The sequence below is a fragment of the Mytilus edulis genome, chromosome 3 (genome assembly GCF_963676685.1).
Source record: "Mytilus edulis chromosome 3, xbMytEdul2.2, whole genome shotgun sequence".
Taxonomy (NCBI): Eukaryota; Metazoa; Mollusca; class Bivalvia; order Mytilida; family Mytilidae; genus Mytilus; species Mytilus edulis.
The window spans coordinates 49,183,768-49,210,950 of NC_092346.1; the positions used below are offsets into that span (position 1 = coordinate 49,183,768).

Consider the following 27,183-nt stretch of genomic DNA (forward strand, 5'->3'; position numbering starts at 1 on the left):
AGTACCCGATATATGTGCATTGTTTTGTCAAAAACAGCCCATATTTATGTAGCAGAAGCATTTTACTTTCCAATAAATAACTAAAAGGTTAAATTTTAACTATTTTGTAAAACTACTATATTTTGGGGCCAAAAAAGGGTCTTTACTGGACCTACTCCTTTAATGAAATGTATTCATTTTTTAGTCATGTGCTTTCATGAAGTTCCACGACTATATTTCATGAAAGTGCCAAACATGTGTACATATCAATTTATATTAAAGTTTATGTTTTTATTCATTGTGATATTTGATATGTAAACTGTTATGTATATTTTACTTCATTTTGTTTAATAGAAATGGTTAAAATTTTTATTTTTTTTGGTCATTATTATGTTATTGTTTACAAAGTGATATAATTTACCAAAAAAAAAAACATAAAAAATGAAGTGCACACTGAATAGCCAATATAGCATGTTATTATGAGGTTATTTTTAATACATTTGTAGATAGAAAAATCATTACAATCATTCCTTATAATTTAATTCTAAGTTTTATTTTTGAATCAAGAAAAAATATTGATGAAGCACAGTCACATGACAAAATTATATCTATGAGCTGCCAGACAAAAAACAATCAGAAGATGTGTTACATCCAAAATTAAGATATCAGCAAATATGTAACACTAAATCAGGACAATTACATGTTAACATCATATGATTTGTACTAGACTGAAATGCTGAATCTCTTTTTATCGTCTTAGCTCACAAGATCATACGTGTACTCCATATGAAGACATGACAACCTGTTCATACACATTCCTATTTCAGTTTAACTAGTCATTGTTTTCCCTCTTGAATTGAGTGGAGAAGCAGTAGACATTTTGATCAATTATATTAAGTCTATGATTTGACCTGGACCACACCCAAAACCATCATTTAAGGATATTTTTTTATGATACATTCTCTATCACATGTAATTAAGTTATATTCTTTTAATATTGACTGAATTTTTCAGTTGCATCAATCCTTTTTACATGTTTCTTGTTATTGTAGTTTTACATAGGTTTGTTATGAAGGTCATTTCCATCAAAGTAAACCTCTCTTAGTTGGTCAGTTGGGTGATTATTTTGTTGATCAAGCTTAACATATTAACTTGTTAAGTTTATTTTACTGTGTTTCAAATGTATTTTAGAAGATGTTGTATATTTCAAAATTCCATTACTGTAAGCATTCCATATACTGAGGATACATTAGTATTTTTGGTATATCAATTTTCGTGGATTTTGTGGATATAGGTAGACTAAGAATTTGAATATTCAACAATAAAAAAAAAATATAGGCCTGTTTGTAGACCTTAACAAAACTATGAATTTAAATATATCCACAAATATTGTGATTTTTCATGAATCCATAGTGAATTTGAATCCATGAAAATAAATGAATCCACATTAGACAAATGAAGAATTTTTCTGCATGACATCAAGCTTAAATTCAATAACAGCAGTACACATAGTGCTTTAATTTTTCAATCATCAATCTATTATAAAATTTGCAAACTTTGTTACTACATGGTAAGGCCACTTGCTATACTTGTCATAAATCCTCTATAATCAGGTAGAACAATTGGCTAACATTAAAAAAAGTATGACTGTTTGAATATTTATTAAATTGAAAAACATGTATGGTATGTATTTATATTGACATACAGCATATATAGTAAATTAAAATTGGTGTGAGAATCAGTGTCAATGAGATGTGTAACAACTGTAGCATTAAAATACTACATTTCGTTTTAAATTGTATGATAAATCATTTTTTAATTAGATTATTTGCAGTGGAAACATGCCACCTACATTAATTGCTCAGTATATTGTTAAGCACTTTTACGCTTTAATGTTTTATATAGCATAGTGAACTAAATGAGAAATGTGAAGGAAGTGAGAAATGGGAACTAACTAACTGCTGTGTGACACAAAATCAATGTATGTTTTTTTAGCCTTTAAAGCCAAATAGCTCCTACAGCAAATCTGACCAAATTTAAAAATTGAAGAAAGAAGCATTTTTATACGACCGCAAAATATATTGGTATGATGTTGGCGTCGTCGTCTGAAGATATTTGGATTTCACACTTTAACTTTAGTATCAGTTAATAGAAATATATGAAATTTAAACACAAGATTTATGACAACAAAAGGAAGGTTGGGATTGATTTTGGAAGTTTTGGTCCCTACAGTTTAAGAATTAAGGGCCAAAAAAAGGTTCAATAAGTTTTTTTCTTGGTTTTTCGCACAATAACTGTAGTATTAGTAAATAGAAATCTATGTAATTTAAACACAAGGTTTATGACCACAAAAAGAAGGTTGGGATTGATTTTGGGAGTTTTGGTTTTAACAGTTTAGGAATTAGGGACCAAAAGGGTCCAAAATTAAACTTTGTTTGATTTCATCAAAAATTGAACCATGGGCGAATCTAACCGTGTATTTAGATTCTTAATTTTTGGTCCCGTTTTCAAAATGGTCTACATTAAGGTCAAAAGGGTCCAAGATTAAACTTAGTTTGATTTTAAAGTCATAAGAAATCTCAAATCCAAAAAAAAATAATGCATACGTTTTTTATAACTCAATGGATAGTTTTCATAATAAAACTTATGTACATATACTTTTTTCTGAAGAAAATTCTTTAATTTATTCATATATAGAATATGTTTAATTTATTTTAATTGCTTCCTTCCAGGAAGCAATTCCCCCGACATATTTTCCGTATGCAAAGTGACCTCAGTGTGAACCATCTCGTATAAATCCGACGATCACAATATGCATGGATGTCCTTAAAATAAACTATTATCTGAATTTACATGTTAAACACGTGCTCAATTTCCATTCTTTTTTGTTGATTGTTGACAAACAGGTACAATCATTATACTTCTGCTTCAAAACACAAACTTTAATTACCTGCCATATTTTCACAACACTGACCGATTGAAAAAAAAATTGACGATTGTACGAAATTTACACGAAAAAAATGATAACTTTGTGCACAGAATACTAAGTTTATGATGTTTGTATGCATTGGTTCAAGAATTGGAAGAACATTATTTTTCACTGGTCACTTGTTTCTTATGACTTTAACAAAAATTGAAATTCTTGGGGTTCTTTGATATGCTGAATCTAAACATGTACTTAGTTTTTTTTTATTATGGACCTAGTTTTCAAGTTGGTCAAAATTGTGGTCCAAAATTAAACTTTGTTTGATTTCAACAAAAATTGATTATATGGGGTTCTTCGATATGCTGAATCTAACCATGTTTTTAGATTTATGATATTTGGGCCCGGTTATCAAATTGGTCCACAGTGAAGTCTAAAGGGTCCAAAATTGAACTTTATTTGATTTCATCAAAAATTGAATTCTTGGGGTTCTTTGATATGCTGAATCTAACCATGTATTTAGATTTTGGATATTGGAATACCACAAAGGGATGGTAAAAATTGTCTTTGGGAGTTATGGCTCAAACCGTTAAGGAATAAGGTGCAAAAAAGGGGGGAAAAGGGTTTCCAGGTTAATGGACAATTACTTAAGTACAAAACATAATTTAAAAGCAGTGTAAGGTTACAATGGTAATTGAAACTCATTTGAATATCTCACCTAAACTGCTTTTAAATTATGTATATTGGAAATTTGCCAAAAACTTTATTATTAATCAATTCCATTGGAAATTTGCCAATAACTTTAGTTTAATGAACTTCATTGGAAATTTGCTAATATAAAATGTTGCTGATGAAGCTTTTTTGTTTATCTCACCTAAACTGCTTTTAAATTATGTACATTGGAAATTTTCCAATAATTTAGTTTAATAAACTTCATTGGAAATTTGACATATAAAATGTTGCTTTTTTGTTTATTTTTAGCCATGATTATTATTCTTTGAAAATTGGAGTAATCTTTCTTTGTCCATAATAGTAGTTGAATCAACTTAAACCAATGCTATATACAATATTCAATGCAATATTCATTTTTACTACCAACTGATTAATTAAAACAATCTTTGCTCCGGGCTTTGCTTTGCTCCGGGTGCGGGAATTTCTCGCTACATTGAAGACCTGTTGGTGACCTTCTGCTGTTGTTTTTTTCTATGGTCGGGTTGTCTCTTTGGCACATTCCCCATTTCCATTCTCAATTTTATTTGCCATTCAGTGATTACAAGCATTACCATTATGGTTATGCCTCTTTACAAGTGGAAAAATTGAAGATTTTTTTCGTTTCTGTTCTCTTAACTTAAGTTTGTCTCAACTAAATTTAATAAAATGTTTATATAATTCGTAGTACCTCTAAACTCAGTTCAAGTTCAATTTTTGGCAGCTTCACTTTTACAGTTCTTGAGTTATGTCCCTTTTTAACGTTATTTGCTAGTGGGGGCATCATCTGTGTCCCTTTGGACACATTCCCCATTTATTTTTTTAGAAGTTACTATTAATTAAAATTAATTTTAACCATGACATTTTATATTTCAATATTTTATGATGTATTTAAATGAGTAGTTATTGTTGCAAACTCCATTAGAAATTTGAATTGAGATCATTTTTGGAAAAAGGAAAAGGGGGAGATGAAAAAAATTGGGGGGGGGGGGGGGGGGGCTGTTAAATTTTTCAGATTTCAGAAATAAAAAGAAAATTTCTTCAAACATTTTATTTTTGAGAGGATTGATATTCAAAACATCAAAGTGAATTGCTCAAAAGCAAAAAAAACAACGTTTAAGTTCATTAGACCACATTCATTCTGTGTCAGAAACCTATGCTGTGTCAACTATTTAATCACAATCCAAATCAGAGCTGAATCCAGCTTGATTGTTGTGTCCATATTTTCCCTAAGCGTTCAGGGTTCCACCTCTGCGGTCGTATAAAGCTGCGCCCTGTGGAGCATCTGGTTAGATGGTAAAATTGTTGGTAATTCCTCAGATTAATTTTGTAGAAATCACTTGTTTTTGGTTTTATTTGGTTGTTGGGTTTTTGCTGAATTGACCTAGACACCACATTTATTTTATAGCTCACTTGAACAACCAAATCATAAAAATAGGAAGCTGCTGTATGATTGTCAATGAGACAAATCTCCACAAGCCACCAAATGACAAAGAAATTGAGTATGTTGTTGGTTGCCCTATAAGAAGGGGACCAAATGCAACATTAAAATGAAGGAATAGAAAATGAAATGAGGAAAAAAAAATCCTGGTTAATAATTTGAATATAATAGATTCCTGAGATATTTGTTTTAGCTGTAGAAATGAAAAATGTATGTTAAAAGTTTGATTTTTGAAGTAAAGTTCATGATATTTATTTCTCTTTAAAGAAAGATCTGGATTATTTTCAGAGAGTATTTCATATCAATATTTAAGAAATGATTGATGCAAGCTATACTTATTGTAGTTTTAACATGGGTAGGCATTATATTCGAGATTATTTTTGCCTGAGCAATTGTGAGGGCTAAAATAACACGAATATAATGCATACCCATGTTAAAACTACAATAAAGTATAGCTTGCATCAATTATTTCGATTCTAATTAGGACAATTACGGTAATTTGTATGTTAAATGTGTATAAGTGTAACGCGTTTGTGTAGGCTCGTCTATGAACTTCCCATTTTTGTTTGTAAAGAAGCAAACGGTTGGCACTGTGATCTTTCAGAGGGAGGAGTTTTGAACAGCTAACATGTACGCTTATCATATATAGGTCAAATATGTCAATTATTGAATGCAACACATTACAGTCATAAAAATGAATTGGTAACAATATGTGCATCATTTAAGAGTTTGGAAGTGTTTTAAGTTAATAAAATATAAATGCATGCCAATTTGATAAAATTCATTATTCTGCAGTAGTCAATATACGCATGTGCAAACAAATTTTATTTGATTTAAAGCATGGGTTTATTCACAAAGTGAAAGAAGCACGTCATTCTAAGATTGAAGATAATATATCTTGTCATACTGGGGCTAGATTTGCGGTTAATATGAAGTTATTTTTTAAAGCCATAAATTGTTTAGAATGTAACAAGAGATCAGTATGAAGTAAAGTGTTTTTAAAAGTCTTTTAAAAAAATACTCTTATTTGTACATGCAATAATTTATCGTTTATGTTTTACTTAATAAAAACTGTTCTTTATTTGTCATTCTTGAAAGATTTCTTCTTAATGCCATTATAAGTCAAAGGTCAGAAATTAAAAGTATTTTTTATTCTAAATGTTTAATAATAATATGCTCAGCTGGTTATTCAATATTGCTTTTTTTCTTTCGTAAATTTTAGTTATTACCATTGAAATAGTTTTGCATTTTTTCCTTTGTTAATTCATATGGCACTAAATGTTGAGTCCATATTGTTGGCTCATATGAACCAGAGTTAATTATCATTTATTGTCCTCAGTTGTATTGTTACTTTGTTTGTCATTGTTCTTCCACATTTATTATGAATCTTTAATGCGTTTGGCCAAATAATACTTCATTCAGTGATTTGTGATTGAGTAGTTAGTTTACTTTCAAGTTTGTTGCCGAGGTTTACTGAATCGTAACATTGATCAACACAATTAAACTCCTGGAGCATATGAGAAACTTGAAAAGTTTTTGTACATAAAATACATAACCATTTAATTACATTACCATGTATGTTTTAGAAGAATCCGCTATTTTGATTGGATAACAAGACTTGTGCGTCATACTAAAATTCACCTTCATATCCCAATTAAGTTTAACATTCATGATCACAATTGCTATCACAAAAAAATCATTCAATTCTTAAATAAAGAAATACAATAACAAACCAACCTTAGAGCGAGGAACACACATTGATATGACATGTTGAACGTCTTGTTTAAACAATCAAAACATAAAATACAGTTTAATAATGAATTTTGAGTAATTTGATTCTATTTTGAGTAAAATAGCATTTTGTTGACTATATAATTGACTTAAGACAAAACCCGTCATTTCACTCTTTTGCGCTTTGCTTTGTTTAAGCAGCATACAAGTGTTTTTTCCATGTATTAGTATCACTGTGCTTAAACGGCTGTGGGTAACTTAAGTTACCCACAGCCCAAGATGGATCCGCCTTGCGTCGGTTAGATACTTTTCTTCTATAGAATAACAATACCACGAATGCATCAATTAAACAACTGAATTTAAAAGTTGTATTAATCGTTTAGGGAAACCCCTAAACTGGAAAGGTGATTAAATTCTACAAAATAAACGATCACAGCACGATTTTAAAAAACACTTAGGCTGTCCGTAACTTCAAAACAACTTGTCCGTAACTTTTTTCATCATACCAATAGAGATGTCCGTAACTTTCAAAGAATCGACATACGCATGTAATGTTTAAACTGATGATAGAGATTGCATCGAATACATATTCACAAAACGAAGTAGATGTCTAGTATGGTATAATTCATTGTATCGATGGAAGACAAAATTGGGAAAAATATGAAAAAAATCACGATAAATCCGCAAAACTCGGGTCTCAATTTGTATAACGTCGGGGTACCCGAATCGCCTAGTTCGGAGGGTTGTTTCCGATCATAGCAGATAAACTGTTGAAACATCATTGTTCGTTTTTATTTTTGAACAAGTAGACTACACAAGTTTTTTTTACACATACATGTAGCATGTATACACTTACTGATTTTCTGCCAGCAACGACAAGGGTAGCGTGAATCCGGGATTTTGGAGGGGAACCCAAATTGCCCAGGCATGCAGTGGATAGACTATACGAGACTTAAGTGCACAAACTTTTCCCATCTTTTTGAAAAAGCCAAAAACACTTTTCTCTCATCCCCACAAAAACAAATCCCATCAGCATTGACAGTAAAATAAAAGGGGTGTCAATCTGGACACACTGGGACGTTGTGCACGGTGATATTGCGGCACCCTAGCCAAGATTTACAGTAAATGGGAAAACTTGAAAAAGGACATTTTGTATAAATGAATAAACCTAGTTTTACAGCTAGCTGCATATTTCATTTGTATGCAAGTTGCATTAAATCTCATTAAACTGAATAAAACTAAAAGACACAATAGGTAAAAGTCAGTGACAATAAAAGGAAAAGAGCAGTCAACATAGTGTAACAATTAGACATAGTACATAAAAATATAAATAACTACGTAGGACAACAGGGTAATTTAATAGTCTAACAACCCCTGATAACATACAAAGAGAGAGAAAAAAAACATACTAGGAAACATATTCAAAAAATCATAACACTATAACTAACTGGTGGGATGTATAAATACCGAGCCGCGTCAAAGAATATTCATCAAAATACACATAGAAAGAATCAGAGGTGAAGGTAAACCGAAAACATATAATTAAACTCAAAACATTAAAGAGTATGGAAAAGCCTTGGTCTGACAAGCGAAAAACGTCGATAAGACGCACATCAGTAAATAAAAGTTCAAACCATAACCAGGATGGAGTACCACAAACCCCACATAAAACTGCTGTGGTGTAAGTATGATGCGTTAATAAAATCACATTTGGTGGTGAATGAGTAGTATAAACGGCTGCGAAGGTTACAAATATGATGTTAATTGTCTTCTAATTGTTGAAATTATAATTCTTAAAATTTTAAATCAAAAGTTACCCACATCTAAAAATAAAGTTACGGACAGTCTGCTTAGTTTCGATCAAAAAGTTACGGACATCTTATGCATTTTTTAAAGTTGGTCTTGCGCTTTAGTGAACTCTATATTAACAAATTTATGGTAATTGTTAGTCATTTCTTTATTCAATAATCCTATAAATATTTACATTCTGTATGAAAAACGTCGCAAAAGGTACATTTTGTATGAATTAAATATCAACGAGTTTAGAGTCCGCCATCTTGGGCTGTGGGTAACTTAAGTTACCCACAGCCGTTTAAGCACAGTGAGTATAATACTTTTTCAACAATGCATAACAAGAATGTTTCGATAACACACGGACACCCCACTCGCTTTATCATTTTCGATGTTCAGTGGACCATGAAATTGGGATAAGAACTTTAATTTGGCATTAGAATAAGACTGAAAATCATGTTATAGGGACCATGTGTACTACGTTGCAGGGTGATTAGACTTCAATTTCATCTAAAAGTACCTTTACCAGAATTTTTAACCTGAAGCGGGACAGATGGACGGACGGACGGACGATCTAACGCACAGACCGTGAGAAAAAAAACTGCCGCTAAGTTGGTCACGAAGAGTAAAATACCTTATGTTATTTTAAGGCAAAGTTTAGAATGGTGTAATCAATTTTTTTTAAAGAAAGGCGTAACCAAAAAATGTATAGAAAGCTGGAAAAGTCTGGGTAAATATTTGGTAGAATAGAACATCTATTATAAAAGTTACTTTTGATCATTCAATTTGCATGATTGAACAACACAATGATAAAATGTTAAATAAATGGTATATTTTTAAATATAATAGTTTTATCTACAAATGTTTATAGTCGATAAGTAATGAAAAGCATAGACATTTTTATGTTTACTACCCCTAATGCGTTTTGTTATATATGTTTGCTTATTGAATTAGTTTAAATATTGAAATTATATCCTAGTAAGAGTTTCGAAGAATGAGTGATCTATCTATATCGGAATAGATTTGTTTATTTAAGGTGAAAGTTGTAAGTTGTAATCAAATTCTTCATGGAAATATGAATTGTATTTAACGTAGTGATAAAGCAATTTTATCAAATGAATAAACGCTGCATATATTGAATTTCCAATTAACCAATACCACTGCAAAATAGATTTCACATATTTATTTTAACCTGAAATATTCGAATAAGGATATTTCATACAACAACAATTAATAAGTCACAAAGTAAACGACATATACTCAAATATTATGATCCTAGTTACAAGGAAACTAATGTTTTACCCATAGAAGGTAGTCTGCCCTTATAACTCGTACGAACTTTAAATGAAGTGGTATCCGGAAAAACAATATCTGATGAAGTGTCTTGGTATTTTTACTGAGTCAAGCTGCTGGATTTGGCAAAACTTTAAGGAATTTTGGTCCTCAATGCTCTTTAACTTCGTACTTTATTTGGCCTTTTTATACGCCCGTCAAAATTTTGACGGGAGTATACAAATGTCCGGTGTCCGTCCGTCCGTCTGTCTGTCTGTCCGGCGTAAACATGTCGCACCGTAACTTGAGAACGGCTTATCTAAATTTCATAAAACTTAATATAGTTGTTTTTTATGATGGTCAAATGATCTGTATACTTTTTGGTGAAAATAAGATTTAAACTTTTTGAGTTACGGCACTTTGTAACTAAAACAGGGGTGTGATTTTTTTCACATGTCGCACCATATCTCAAAAACGATTCTTGATTATTGCTTAAAACTTTACACACTTCTTAATTATATTAATCTTAATATCTGTATACTTTTTGGTGATGATTCAAAATTTCATTTTTGAGTTATTGAGTATTTTGTAAAAAAGGGGGAGGGTTTTTTACATGTCGCGCCGTATCTCAAAAACGATTTATGATTATTGCTTAAAACTGTACACACTTCTTTGATATATTAATCTAAAGATCTGTATACTTTTAGATGATGATTCAAAATTTCATTTTTGAGTTATTGAGTATTTTGTAAAATAGGGGGAGGGTTTTTTTACATGTCGTGACGTATCTCAAAAACGATTTATGATTATTGCTTAAAACCTTACACACTTCTTTTTTTATATTAATCTAAAGATCAGTATACTTTTTGGTGATGACTCAAAATTTTATTTTTGAGTTATTGAGTATTTTGTAAAAAGGGGAGGGCTTTTTTTTACATGTCGCGCCGTATCTCAAAAACGATTTATGATTATTGCTTAAAACTGTACACACTTCTTTGATATATTAATCTAAAGATCTGTATACTTTTAGATGATGATTCAAAATTTCATTTTTGAGTTATTGAGTATTTTGTAAAATAGGGGGAGGGTTTTTTTTACATGTCGTGACGTATCTCAAAAACAATTTATGATTATTGCTTGAAACTGTACACACTTCTTTGTTATATTAATCTAAAGATCTGTATACTTTTTGGTTTGATTCAAAATTTTATTTTAGTGATATTTGTAAAAAAAAAAAAAAAAACAGGGTGGGGGGGGGGGGGCGGGGGGGGGGGGGGGGTTTCGCATGTCCCGCCGTGTCTCAAAAGCAATAAATGGCAATTGCTTAAAACTTTCTCAGAAACTATTTATGATTATTGCATAAAACTTCCACACAAGACGTCGGGCGTATCATGCGCTCATGGCGCAGCTGTTTATTAACTTTTTTGGATTCGAGCGTCACTGGTGAGTTCTTTGTAGACGAAACGCGCGTCTGGCGTATATACAAAATTTAGTCCTGGTATCTATGATGAGTTTATTGATATAAACAAATTGATTTGTTAATTACTGTGACCACTACTTGAGGCACCTCAGGGTCAAATTAGATTTTTAACAGGGACAACGTGAAAACCCTCATGTAGTACCTTCTATAAACACTCTAGCATTGTTTGTTTCATACATTTCAATTAATCTCTTCCCTTTAGGTTTCATTATAAACTTCAATCACCTCCGCGGCGTCCGATTTGAAATTTTCAAATTCATTCAATTGTCTTAATTCTGTTATCGGTGTAATATTTGTCCATTAAACAGAATAACATTACAAAACTGAGTGTACCAATTATTATTACAAAACACTCATGAAGTTAAAAAAAAAAGTTATCCAAAAACTCCCCCAAGTAAGCCTATGCAGGAAGCGCTCACCAATAGTATATAGTTATAAACATGTCTCCATTAAATTTGTTTTAATCTATATTGACACTATAGAGTTTAAATATTGAAAAACAAAAAGATATTGAGAATTTTGAAAAGCTTTGTTTTCCGTTCATGATATTTTAATAGATTTGTTGTAATTATATTTGGTCGATACTTTACCTCATGCAGGTTTTGGTCATGTTTCGGAACTTTACTTTTCTCTCAAAATTGATTGATTATTGTAAAAGAGGGGCGAAAGATACCAGAGGGACAGTCAAACTTATTAATCGAAAATAAACTGACGCCATGGCTATAAAAGAAAAAGACAAACAGACACACATTAGTATACAAGACACAGCATAGAAAACTAGAGACTAAGCAACACGACCCCCAATTAAATACTGGGGGTGATCTCAGGTGCTCTGGCATTTTCTAAACTTGTAGCGTTATGACTAAATTTACGTTATTCATAAAGACCACGAAGCTACAATGGAAATCAAGAATGCAAAATAATTAAAACGACACCAAGGAACAAGGAAGAAAGATAAAATAACAAAACTAGTCTTTAAAATAATTGTTTTTCATTCCAAAAAAATACAAATGTGCGCAACAAGGATTTGAATAAACATTGACAAAACAATCGGATCCTAAAAGTTACATTCTGCTCCACAGATTACACACGTCGTGTTGTTTACGCATGATGATGTAAATAATTAAGGAAAGTCTGGAAAGCCCATTGTCGTCTATGAAGCAATAATTTAATTACCAATGACAGTTTTCAACCTTGATGACGTTCGTATTAGTTTGGAATATATCACATCAGACTAACTATTAGACATGTTCACAATAAGCCGACACCGAAACCGATACCGAAGCCCAAAATAGTAGTAATTTAAACGGTAAATGATTATTATGTTAATCAACTCAACCCTTTACTTCATTATATGTTTGAAATTTGAATACACTAGATTGAGTATCACTTCGATTCATCAATTCACATGAATCTATCAAAAAGCTAAGTTAATTTCAACAATTTTAAATACACTGATGCAAGTAATACAGAATTTAAGATGCTGATACACTTTATTTATGATGTACATTAATCATGAAGCAGGTTTCATGGTAGTGAAAGAGCTGCACATAGTGCTACAGAAGGTGCATTTTCATTCCGACTATGTCTATAAGATTTAAATTCTATCAAGGTCAAGGTTTACTTTGCTCTTCGACAGTCTGTGCGGCATATTTTCATTCGTCTTATTGAATGATTAACATAAACTCTTTTTGCACGAATCTGTTTATTAACAAATTTGTGTTGATCACGGATTATATTATATTTTGATTGCCTAGCAGCCTAACAGTATATTGTGTTGCAATAGGATGTTCAGATGGATATAAAGTATCGCCAAATAAGTAACAATCACGTGGAAACGGTAATATCTCGTGTAGACCGATCGCATCCAGCAATCTGTAAGTCATCGCGTCATTGTTACGACCTAGGAACCCAGTTTTGATTGATCACATTACCTTTCCTTTGCCAATATACTCATTATAGATACAAGGATTGAAATTTTAAATATGCACGAAACGCGCGTTTCGTCTACAAAAGACTCATCAGTGACGCTCGAATAAAAAATTGTTAACCAAAAATTCAATGACTTGCGTATTAATACAGTGTATATGACGATGTCCAGTATAAAACGATGCCTGGTTTTTGGTTGGGCGATTTGTTCTTCAGGAAGTACCATCAACAGATCCAACTGCGTCTTCCAATTCTGGCCAATCATCCTTCATAAATTCCCATTTTTTTTTAGCTGAAGGTCAAGTTATCATTGATATGTAAGCTGGATGAAGAATTGGCCAAATTTCATGGATAGCTTTATGAACTAATATAGAGTACGTAACATCTTATAAAACAAAACCATTAAAAGTTCATTTGGCTGCTTACAAGAACCGCTTTTTTATTCCTATGTCTTATTCTGTTTAGCGCTCTCATGAGTAATAAAATTAATATTTTATTAAAACTTTCTACTGTTTCACCTGTAATTCCAAAGAAGTTGAATTCATGTCTTATACATTCCTGATCGAATATATTATATAAATATTTATGAGCTTTAATGCACATCACATTTTAGATATTTTCGATATAGCTTTAAGAACATTTAATGGAATATATCCGACACTTGTTACTAAATCAAACAGTCCTTGTTGGATGCGAACAGTCAAGCAAACCTTTCATCAAAATTTATATATCGTAAGCATCAGGTTAAATTAATAATTCAACAGGAATTTGATAAGGGGAGGAAAGCGTTCAAATTTACTTCGAAGGGTTAAACATTGCAGGAAATGCTAACCCTTCCGGAGCACCTGATTTTCACTCCCGACTTTTAGTGGAGTTGGTGTTGTTTCTTATTTCTTATTTATAACTGTTGATGTAAATGTCCTTTGGTTTTATGAGTCTTTGTTTGCTCCTTGGTTTTGATTGTTATTTTCATTAGCCTCTAAAGGTAACTTTTGTCCACATGTGAAAGATTCATGTAAATGGATGAATTAAAGTGATACTCCATCTAATGTATTCAAATTTCAATTAATAGTATGGAGTAGTAGGGTTAAGTTAATTAAACATAAAAAAACATTTACCATTTACAATTTACCTCACTACTCTGTTTCGGTATCGGTTTCGGTTTCGGTATCGGCTTAAGGTCAACATATCTAATAGGAAACCTTGATACACCAAGATCAACCAACCCTTCATAGGATATCGCAATTTATGTGTTTTCGTATCACCAGGCTGAGATATATTGCATATGAATGTGCTATTGAAATATTGCTACCTAAAATGTCCGCATTGGAAAAAAGTAGGAAACGATCGAATCGAAATTAAATTTAAAGAAATCAAATAAACTCATAACAACTATGCGATCTGGTGCAGAAATTGATTTTATTACAGGTTATAAATTAGGAAAAATAAAATAACAAAAATTCCAAAACACGTGGGAGAAACATTCCTGTAATGTTTGTAATGTCGGTTGCATTTCACTTTACTAGTCCTGGAAAAAAATATAAATACAGTAATTTTAAATTTAACCTTAGATGGTGAATGTTTTGAATTTAGATTGGCTATTTTAAAGTACCAAAACTTTGATACTTTTATAAGACGTATACTTATCAGTCAATGCAAGACAAAAACAAAAACTTTAGTTTTTGATTTAATTTGAAAACTTCTGACAATAAACAGAACAAACACATGTCTAAAAAGTAAAATAACAAAAATACAAAACTCTGAGGAAAATTATAACTAAAAAGTCCCTAAACAAACGCCAAAATCAAAAGCTCAAACACATCAAACAACTGTCATATTCCTGACTTGGTACATGCATTTTATTATGTAGAAAATAGTGGATTAAGAATAAACAAAAATGTCAACCAAGAAAAACTAAAAGGCATATATACAAAGCACATTAGCGAAACGAAAGACAAGAATACAAATATTTACCGCAGCACAATAACATAATGACAGGATTTTCCATTGGAGTTTAAAGTAAATTTTGACCTTTACTGGGGTATAATTTCAAATTTTTATAGACGACAATGAAATAACATTTTTAAAAGACATTGAAAAGACCAGTAAAGTAAAAATTTGTAGAGAAAAAAAGTGTGACCTATCCAAAACCTTTTAGACACGTTTGGATTTTTATTAGGAAAAAATCACAACATTTACTTAGTACCTTTTATAAACACTCCGGCATTTCAATTCATATCTTCCATTCATTGGATTTTTGTAAAAAAAAATTAAAATACTCCCCAATTTACTCAATTGCCTTTAGTCTTTGCATTGGTATGGTTGTTCATTAAAAAATTAGACTACAAAACTCTGTAGATCAATTATATTTACAAAACACTTTTGAATATATTTTTTTTAAACTCACTAAAGCCTGTGTAAAAGAATTCTCACTTACAGTATATAGTGGTAAACATGTCTCCATTAACTTTGTTTAAATTCATATTGACACTATAGAGTTTTAACATTGAAAAGCAAACATGTATTGAGCATACTGAAAGGTTATTTTTTTCCGTTCATGCCATTTTAATAGATTTGTTGTAATCATTAGTGGTCGATGCTTTAACACATGCATGTTTTTATCAGGTTTTAAATTTTCGACTTTAGTCTCAAAATTCATTCATTATTTTACGTTAAATTTTCTAAACCTATGACTTAATGACTTAAATTGAGTTATTCGAAAAGACGACGAAGCTACTAACGGCAATAAAAGAAAAGATAATAACAGCAACATGATAAAAAAAAAACCCGACTCAATGACACTAGTCTATCAAATATTACCCATTAACCTACTAAATAAAGATCAAGAACGTCAATAACCTACTTGCGAAAAACTCGTGTTCTGAAGAGAACTGTCTGATACAAAAGCGACACACAACGTGTTTCACGTGATTAGTTAGAATTGGTTGATTATTTGCAATGATGTAAATAAACACGAAAAGGTGCACGGGATTGTAACTACGACAAATATCCATTGTAATTTATGCACATTTTTAACTCAATCTTGATGAATTCCTTATAAGATTAGTAGTGACAACTTCTTCGGCTAACCGTTAGGATCTTGGTTCGACAGCTTAAACAAACACTTTACAAAGGACATCGTGATAGGGAAACACAATCCCTTCACTATCATATCAAAATAATTACATTAGACGTATGTTTCATTATAATACTTTATACTGATTGGCTAACTGCACATCACGTGTTATTCCTTAAGCAATTGCATTACTCAATAAAACTTTTCATTCATGATAACACGTGGTCCTAAAATTAAGTGCACAGGTGAGTTAAATAAAACAATTATAAAATTCGTGTTTACATTATCATAGCTAAAAAATGTAATTATAAGTATTGAATGCTTCTTTTTGTAACTTCATATGGTTGTAAAAGCGTTGACCGTGCGCACATTTTTAGAATGAAGCGCTACTTCGGTCAACGCTTTTACACCCCAATGAAGTTACAAAAAGAAGCATTCAATTCTTAAATAGTCAGATATATTGCATACAAAAGGTGCTGTTGAAATGTTGAAAATGAAGTTATCTATATAGTCAAATAGGAAATTATTAAATCAAATTTAAATAATGAGAACGCACGTTAACGCATAAAACTATGCAATCTGATGCATTAGTAACATACGAGTCTCCCTCACTTATATGCCGTCTTACATATGCATTCATTTTAAGTTCTTCACCGGTCGTGTTCGGGAAAGACATCAAATCAAAGTAGGATATTTCCACTTTGAAGTACATCCCTTAATAGACGTACAACTGGTACCGGCTTCTATAGATATTAAACCTCCTAGTTTATTCATATCAATTTTTAGTTTACAGCAACGATATGCACATAATTTATTTGTATTTACACAGTTTCGATTTAGTTTTAAACCGACGTAGTTTGAAAATACAAAACATTTCTTACACAATTCTATATTAATAGACTTGTAATGGTTATCCCAATTTTGTATTCCAATTTTTAAAATTTACTTGTGACGTCACTTTTTGTGTCGTTAATACATTGGCGTGACGCACAGTTTAGAATTCTATTATGCTGTTCTTGTGAACTGTCGTAAATTTATCAAATCGTTGTTATTCTGTGGTTTTCATGTTGTAATAATGGTTATGTACTATTATATTATCTATTTATGTATATCTCTGTCCTGAATATTCGTGCTTTTATTTGTACTGTATTCCTGTCACATAATGTTGTCATTGTAGCGGTATTTTTTAAATTGCCATACAAGTGTGATGTTCTACCCACCATTATTGCTTGAAATGTCCTGAACCAAGTCAGGAAAATTGCAATTTTTATCAAATAGTCCGTTTCTATGTACGCTGGCGTTTGTTTTTGACCATTGAACAGCAGTATACTACTATTTCTAAGCGGAAGCGCTTCATTCTAAATATGTGCGAACATTCAACGCTTTTACAACCTTATGCAGTTACAAAAAGAAGCCTGTCATCATGAATGTTACATTTCATTGTGTAATGAATGTTAATTTCAGAAGGATGCGAGGTTGCAGTTGTTAGCAAATCACAATAACCTATCATAATGAAGCATTCGTCTAATGTAATTATAATGAACTCAAGACGTCAATTTACGTTTGAAAATTGGCGATAATTTGATATGTAGTTCATTCTTTTTTTTAATAACTGTTTAGTTTTAATTACGGCTAACTGTCATACTCAAACAAAAAGTCAATACACTACGTGGGAGAAGGTGGATAGAAACTAGACTCATATATGCAAACCGCATATACAACAAAGTTATAAATTATATATGTTGGAACAATGCATAAATATATCTGCTTGATTTGTTTTCAATTTGAACAATAAGTTGTAAATAGATTAAATGTCAGACTATTAATTTTCAGACAAAACAGATTCAATGTTTCAAATTTCAACATTTCCCTTGCCTACAATGTAGCGTCTGAATATATATTATTAATTTACCTCTCGTAGAATTGTGAGTGTTTAATGATTGGAAATGTCGAATTGTGATATTTTATCAACTAGTCAGACGATTTAGCAGACGAACACAAGCAAGTTAAATTGATGACATTTTGCATAGAACGGACCATAATTAAAATTGAGAATAAAAAAACTTAGATAGCTTTTCTTTCGTAAGTAATCTCAGACCCAAGAAGATAAAAAAAAAGCTCAAAAGTTAGAAAAATAAGGCTACCTTTGATAACTATACACAATGTAATGCAATAAGTGCGCTAAGTCTTTTTAAAGCTCATCAGTGGCACTCAAATAAAGACAGTTAGAGTGCCGAATTAAATAGGAATGCCAAAAAGTAAACTTAAACTGAAACAAAGCGTCTGCAACTATGTTAGAAAGACTTGATATATATGAATAAAAATCATCGACCAGAATGCAATAGATGCGAGTCTTACTTCATGATACCAATGGCAACCAATGAGGGCGGGAGTGCATATAATTTTTTTTATCACGTTATCAGACGGAAATAATCATCGATAATCCATCTCTACCGTTTTATAAGCATTAGATAATAAAGCAAAGGAGAAAAAGACGTCGCGCGGTTATGGCATTAAATTGTAAAGACTGGTCAATTTGATGAGTAATTTTTCAAACCTTTGCGAATTTTTTTAAATCTTGTTGGGTTAGAGATTACTAATAACGTAAAGTTCTTTTTTTACCGTCAGAAAGTGGACATTAAATCAAAAGTAAAAGACCAAAATCTCCAAGGACAAACGAAAAGTCCCTTTTCAAAAGTCAAAATCAAAAGCTGAAACACATCACACAAATGGGAAAAAAAACCTGTTATATTCTTAACTTGTTACAGTGTTATATCGAACTTTAAAATAGGAAGCATATTTCATTCTTCACTATCAATGTCATACTTAAGAGTTTTCTATTTCACAGAAGAAAAAAAAACATCTAACCGTAAAACCAAAAAAATGTATACACACTCTATAGGTATACATACATATGTAACAGTTTCAATCGTTAACCACAGTGACTATGATTATCATGTGTAATAATTTGACTGACACTAAACTGCAAAAGATCTATTTACTGCAATAACTCTCGAAATTCATTTATCACTGATATTTAAAAACTGAAGATACACAAGAAGACACAGAGAGACAAATAAAACAATAGAAAAAATTAACAAAACTTAAGTTAATCGTTCAAAGGATATATTTTTTGGCATCATGTTAAAAGCATGTCATTAGAAGATATTATAGCAGTTTATATTTTAAACAACAATTTTAATACTATGTCAATTATCGACCCCCATTCAGGAAAACCATCAAACAAAACAACAAAACAAAACACATAACAACCTCCCCTCTTAAAAAAATTCAATCAAACAAACAAAGGTATTTAAGGGGGCTCCTGGGTATAAATGAATTTTTTTTTTCTAATATAGGATTTCGCTATATTTTTTCATAAATGAACTTTATCATATACTTAAAAGAAAAATGAAATAAAAAAATGGGGTCACCGTTCATTTAAGCTAAAATCTGCCTCTGGAAGAAGCATACATTTTTGTTAATGTCCTTTTTTTCTGTTGAACTAATAGGAGAAAAAGAGGAAATATCGAAATAAAAAAATAACCTAATATAAGAAATCACTTAAATTTTACAATTATTTAGTTTATGTACAGCTTATTTGAAAATAATAATAAAAAATATAGGTCACCGATGAGTTAAAAAAGATATTTCAAATTTAAGGCCAAAAAATGGCATGTTTGCACCAAAGGGAGATAATTTGGAGCTTTTTCAATTTTTAAAGTCATTTGGGGCCAAACTAAATCAATTTTTTGGGTTGTTTTTTGTACCATATCATAAAGTTACAACTAATACACTATGTAGTGTAATAAATAAAATTTGTAATGAAAAAATAAAGGTTTAATTTTTTGCTATTTTTTTTGTACCCATGAGCCACCTTAAGCCACTCTTTTCAATTTCTGTATAACATGTAAAACAAATAAAATAAGTATAGAGGATTTATTTTCTGGGTTCATTAATCATTTCGAGTAGTTTTAATTAATCCATAATGATTGACTATTATAACAAATGCAATAAATATATCAATAATAAGTTGAAACAATTTTAAACGCATCCTATTGGTAATATACATCAAGTTATGATATGTCTTTTAAATTTTGGTGAATCTCATATATTATACTCTGAAAGTTGTCATTTTCAAATCATACAAAACTGGATATGTGGAAAACGGGACAATCATAACAACTCGGGCCGATTCCATACCTTCGTCTAACCGAAGAGTACCGGATTCACCCGATGATTGCCGATTGGAAAAGGGGATACTAGTTATCTCCAGTAATCAACTATTCTACTGTCTTTTTGTCGTTTTCTCCTCTGCTTGGTTGCTGCCTCTTTTATAAATTTTTCTGCATGTAGTTGATACTTTGTTTTTTTATTAACTTCACACTGTTGTAAAGAATTGTTTGTTGCAGCTTGGTTGGCTGTGTCGTTGACATTATCAGATAATGTATTGTGCTTTATTTCAAATTCTGACTTTTGTTTATCATTTGCCAAATTGAAAGATTTCGTTGCACCTCTATTAGGTAAATTGTTCCACTGATTAAGTTCATCATTCGAAAAAGGCAATGGGATTTTGTCCAGTTTTGCATCTATATTATTTGTACTAAACTTTTCGTGCCTATTTTGTGCAGAACTACCACGCATTTTGTAACTGAGCTGTTCTATAGAGGAGTACGATGGGGGATCATCGGCATTTTTATTGTCTCCATTGATCTTAAATACCAATTCCCCACTACATGTTAATTTAGGCGAATTACTCGAAAGTGACAGAGGTTTTTCATGTAAGTCTAGTGTTTTTGTTGACTCATCTGACCTTTCACACGAACAATCGTCACTATCGAACATATTTTTTGAACTACTACTGACATTTTCTACATTTTTATGTACACTTGGTTTCAGTGATGAAATACCTATGGATGGAAAATATGATGAATCTTCTGCGGGTCTTTTTAAAACAGACAGCTCTATATTAGTTAATTTTGCTTCCATTTGTCGCTGGTTTGAAATTTGTCCATAGTTGTTAGGTAATTTTGCTTCTATATCTTCGTGAGATACATAAGATCTAGTCTTCACAAAAGCTGCCTTCCCAACGTCAGGTGCTGTAAAGCTAACGTTGCTATTTTGTCTATATACTGAATTTGGTTCATAAACAGTGCTACGTACAAGTGCAGCCTTTCCAGGAGTTTGCACAGAAAATAACAAATCTCCATTTTGTTCAACATTAGAAGTACCATGATCAAAATATTTACTGTAAGAATGCTGTTCGGGGATCGATTTGTAAGCTTCCGTTTCATTTTGAATTGGCATATCAATGGATTCGGAAGTTGAAATTCCGAATGGATGATCCTCAACACTGACCGCACAGCTTATTATAGTAGACTCGGTCAGTGTTGATATCGGTGAGTTCTGAAAATTGTGTATCGAAACAGTAGACTGTGAATTTGTATATGAGCTGGTAAATGATTTGTTTTCCGGGAAATAAGAAATCCCGGGTGTTGACATAACTGACCTTATTTTATCTAAATCATCTGTATTGCTGTTTCTGTCATTATATTGGAAACTTTTTGCAGATGAGGGACGACTTCTGTTATTTAATTGTTCTAAAAATAGCTGTCGTCGTAATTTGATTTTCCCCGTGATTAAATCTCGAACATGATATATCTTTTGCTTAACAGTTGAAACAGGGTCGTTTTCTTTCATATATTTTCTACACTTATAGCAACCATAAATTCCACAACAGCTACAGAAAACAACAAACATAATCGGCGCTACAATGTACATTGCAATATTGTTTTTATTGTCGAAAAAATCATCAGCTGATCGCCGAAATCTAGATGATCGTTCATAGTAAGGATATTTGAAAACTGGTTCATTAGTATATAACCTGACAGAAGAGTTCGGTCGGTCAGCGGTATGATATTCGTACATTTCCATTTCTACTAATTGAATTACAAATCTTGTTAACAGTACTAGATTGTTAATGAATAACAAACGTGTCTTCTTAGGAAGAGTGTGTGTTACTATGTGACGTGGCGGAAACGTATTTCATCATGTTGTATCTGTAAAAGAAGTAAAGACATGTAAAAGTGTGATCATGTTAAAACACAGAGAGATAAAAAAAAAAAAAGTAAAAACATACATAAGCTGAACAAAAAAGGTATTTCATTTTCAACGTACAGAGGGGAAGTTGGGGAAGTTACAACAAATCATTATAAATTTAAATTGTACATTCAACAACTGTACAATGAAACAACAATAACGAAGAAAAAAATACAAACTCAAATCAGACAAACAAAATAAACAAAATAGTCATTTTGAACCGAACATTAACCTGGAACAAATTTATGGAAAAGCCAATCAGGTAAGAAATATATATGCAACGTCAATATTTGTTCCTATGATTGAGAACTAATAAACCAAAATTGTAAGATCTCCCGCCTATTATTTCTCAAACAACCACACAATAAAAGAAGCAAACCAAATAAGACAAATGAAATAACTACAAAAGAAACATAACAAAACAAATTATCAAATACGTTTTTCATTTTTAACCAATTATTAACCTGGCTCCATTTGCGTAGAGTGGTTTCTTAATCAATGAATCACCATGAACCAAAGTGAAATAAGGTAATCCTGAAATAAATGAGCAGTTGCAGTCAACATTTTCATTCAATTTATATTGATAAAAACCCATTAGTAACTCTTTTGCTTTAATTTGTCCATAGAATAAGATTTGCATGAGAATACAATACACTTGCTGACGTTTCTAAACTTTAAAGTTTATAGACTATGTTTAAACTTCCCGTAGTGAAATACCGTATAAACTGTAAATAAAACGGCAATCGTATACAGTAGATTACCTCCCTAATGTGAAATTAATATAGAGTTTATTCCGTATTTGAATGTCTTTAACAGTAAAAAGACGACATTGTACATTTTACAACATGCAATGGTTCCGATTTTACTGCACCAAATACGTATTTCTCTAATTAATGTTTCTTCGGTGACGCTTCATGACAGGGAATTAGATATATAAACTAGGGTTCTTCATTACTTATGATGATTTCCCTAGCTATACAACTGCTAATTTCAATGAAAAAATTTATTTTTTAATTTTATATTTTTAACGGTAAACGACATAAATCTAAACTACCCAAGTTAGAATGTTATCTTGAAAGTAACAATATGTTTATGACTCAACCCAATAGCGACATGTTTATTGGTTTAAGATATTACGATATCAGAATAGTCGTTTAATTAGTAACGGAGCTGATTTTTCCCTTTTCGTATTTGTGATATTTTGACTGAATGTCGACTGACTGAAACATGATTACATCCACGTCATTATATCTATGATTGGTGAATATCTGTCTCATTGTCAATAATACCACAGCTCCTACATTTTTATTTAACAGAAGACGCTAATCCTGTTTCGTTCCTGGAGGATTTTATGCGATTTTTGTTTTTCCCCGCTTTATTTGGTCTTCTTAATAGATTTATGAGATTTGTACATCAGTTAAATAAAGGCAACAGTAGTATACCGCTGTTCGAAATTCATTAATCGATTGAGAAACAAAATCCGGGTTACAAACTAAAACTGAGGGAAACACATCAAATATAAAAAAAGGACTACCACACAACAGAAAAAAACAACACTAAAATGTAACACACGCAGAAACGAACTATAATATAATAATGGTAATTTTCCTGACTTGGAATAGGACATTTCAAGAAAACGAAATGATGGGTTGAACCTGGTTTTGTGGCTAGCCTGCCGCTTTTATGGCAATGTTAAATATAAATAAAGGCAACAGTAGTATACCGCTGTTCGAAACTCATAAATCGATAGAAAAAAAACCAAATCCGGGTTACAAACTAAAACTAAGGGAAACGCATTAAATATAAGAGAACAACGACACAACATTAAAATGTAACACACACAGAAACGAACTAAGCATTAGACAAAATACGATGAGAATAACAAATATAAAATCAAAACTAGTCAAGTTTTATAGCAATACGAATTCACACACAAATATAAGAGGAAACAAACGACACAACAAAAACACAACGTTAAAATGTAACACCCACAGAAACGAACTATAATATAACAATGGCCATATTCCTGACTTGGTACAGGACATTTTGTAAAGAAAAAAATGGTGGGTTGAACCTGGTTTTGTGGCATGCCAAACCTCCCGCTTTAATGGCAATGTTAAATATAACATTAAAATGACAAAATTACATGACAGGACTACAATACAAATAAATGGGAGAACATATAGGACAGAGAAACACACAAATAATAGCTAGTAAAACGTATCAGGTTTATAATTTAAGACGCCAGACTATAATTTAAGGCGCGGTTCGTCTACCCAAGACTAATCAGTGACGCTCTGATAAAAAAAGTTCGAAAGCCAAAAAAAAAAAAGAACAAAGTTGAAGAGCATTGAGGACCAAAAGTTCCAAACAAATGTGTCTAATACGACAATGGTTATCTGCCTGGGATAAGAATATATTCTTACCTAGTGTGGCCTCAAATTTCCATGCCAGTATTGAGACTCTGAGCTTATGGGATTGTGATACCGTTGGGAACCAACAGTTGTTAAACACGTATTTGTGATCCACGGCTTTCCGCCTGCAGAAATTTACAGAACGATTTTCACTTTCTGAAAATCTTAGAATATTAAAATCGACATGACTTTTGTACGTCAAATTACTAACTGTTTCGAGCATGCTTGCATAATTTGACCTTTAATATTTCGCTATTATATGTATTTCAGACTATTCGTACGGTTTCTTATGTACCTGTTTTCGTTCTACACGAATCTTTTGTCCACAAAGGACCTTAAGTAAACGATTTCTTCTCAAAAATATATTACTTATTCTACGCAGCAGCAAATGACCACAGGTTTCAATTTTTAAAGGTCGTTGTACACGGTATGAATTGAAAACATACATACATTAAGTCGAATATTACAAAAAAAAAAAAATACAATATCAGGGCAGCTGAATGACAATACTAAAACAATGATAGAGACGGGGACAGCGATTCCAGTTATTGGAATTGTTAAGTTTTTATTAATTGTCATTTCCATGAATTCTTTAACGTTCTATTAAAATCGATGCAAGGTTTTATTTGACACAACTACTACGTTATTCCGTACATGACGCTGTTGCTATGCGTATAATTATATATATTACTAGAGCACACCCGTGATATCGCGGGTCCGTAACTGAATTAAAGTATATAACTATGCGTAAGCCTTATTTTAGTGTTGGTATTGTCATCTGATAAAGTCATGCCGATTATTAGATACACATTTTTGTCTGCTTTCAAACTCTTTGTGTGTGAACCCGTCGACCTGGAACTTATCAATTATTGGTAATATTAATTTGGAAAAAAAAGGTCCTGGAATGGAGTATTTTAATCAGCAGCATTGTCCTATATTAGTTATAAATAAAGTTGAATTTATAAGATACACAGTTTTGTCTGCTTTCAAACTCTTTCTGTGTGAATCCGTCGACCTGGAACTTATCAATTATTGGTAATATTAATTTGGAAAAAAAAGGTCCTGGAATGGAGTATTTTAATCAGCAGCATTGTCCTATATTAGTTATAAATAAAGTTGAATTTATAAGATACACAGTTTTGTCTGCTTTCAAACTCTTTCTGTGTGAACCCGTCGACCTGGAACTTATCAATTATTGGTAATATTAATTTGGAAAACAAAAGGTCCTGGAATGGAGTATTTTAATTAGCAGCAGTGTCCTATATTAGTTATAAATAAAGTTGAATTGTTTGATTTGCTGTTTTACGTCATGCCCGCTAATAAATTGAAAACTGTACCTATACGCCTTATTTTAAGTCAAGATTTTTAGTATTCGTATTGTTATCTTGAAAAGTCTTACTGATTCAAATACTACAATAGGGAACAATTTGACAATGATTGAATTTAGTAGTGTCAACCCTGTGATTATAACCCGTGTATATAGCAAAATCCTAAATTTAATAATTATATGTCAGATGCGGCACGTACAGATAAGATAATAGGTAACAGGTGAATATACCATTGATATCGGTATCGCATTCGACTTGGAACTTGTTAATTATTGGCAATATTAATTATGTGGAAAACAAAAGGGTCTGGAGTGGTGTAATTTTTAATCTACTCCATTGTCCTATATTAGCTATATATAAAGTTGAATACTTTGATTTGTCCTTTTTACCCGATGACGGCTGACAAATTGGACCTCGTTATTTTAGTATATATATATATATATATATATAGCTATAAGTTGGTCGGAGTAAGGTCAATAAATTTACCTCCTTGAATGTGCATACATTTCTAAATCACTAAAATGTTCTATATTGGTTACTCTGTTTCAATATGATAGCATCAAGAAAATGATGTCAAACATTAGATGTGTTGGAATTCAATTAATAAAAAAATCCTATCGTTTTTTCAATCGACAAAATTCCTACGCTAAACTGTAACAACTTTTATTCTTTGCTAATGAGGTAGACTTTCTCTGAGGATTAATGACATAATTTTAGATTAAAATCTTTAATATATTTCAATTGAAATGTTTACACATCAAAAACGTTAACCATATCTCATTATAGATAAATAACATGCAATTTCGATTACATAAAATAGATGAAATAGATACAACGTATATAGCAAAATTCAAAATCATGATTTAAAGGATGGATTATGTATACCTTATAAAGATAGTCTATAAGTAAATATACTGAGTTGAACCTCCATATCTAAACAGATACTATTATAATTCACACGATATTTATAGTGATGATTGTATATTTTTCTTTTACCATGCTTATATTAAAA

The 27,183-nt window shown here is 31.3% G+C and overlaps 1 protein-coding gene across 2 annotated transcripts in view; it reads right to left on the reverse strand.

The window, feature by feature from the left end:
• Positions 1-20,268: 20,268 nt before the first annotated feature.
• LOC139514330 (monocarboxylate transporter 12-like) overlaps positions 20,269-27,183 on the reverse strand; it is a 31,671-nt gene continuing 24,756 nt past the window's right edge. For both annotated transcript variants that reach the window (XM_071303423.1, XM_071303422.1), the window contains one exon: positions 20,269-22,389. Coding sequence is in view for 1 of the 2 variants with exons in the window: in XM_071303422.1 (XP_071159523.1) it covers positions 20,597-22,264 (1,668 nt within the window). In the remaining variant the exon portion in view is untranslated. The remainder of the gene's footprint in view (positions 22,390-27,183) is intronic.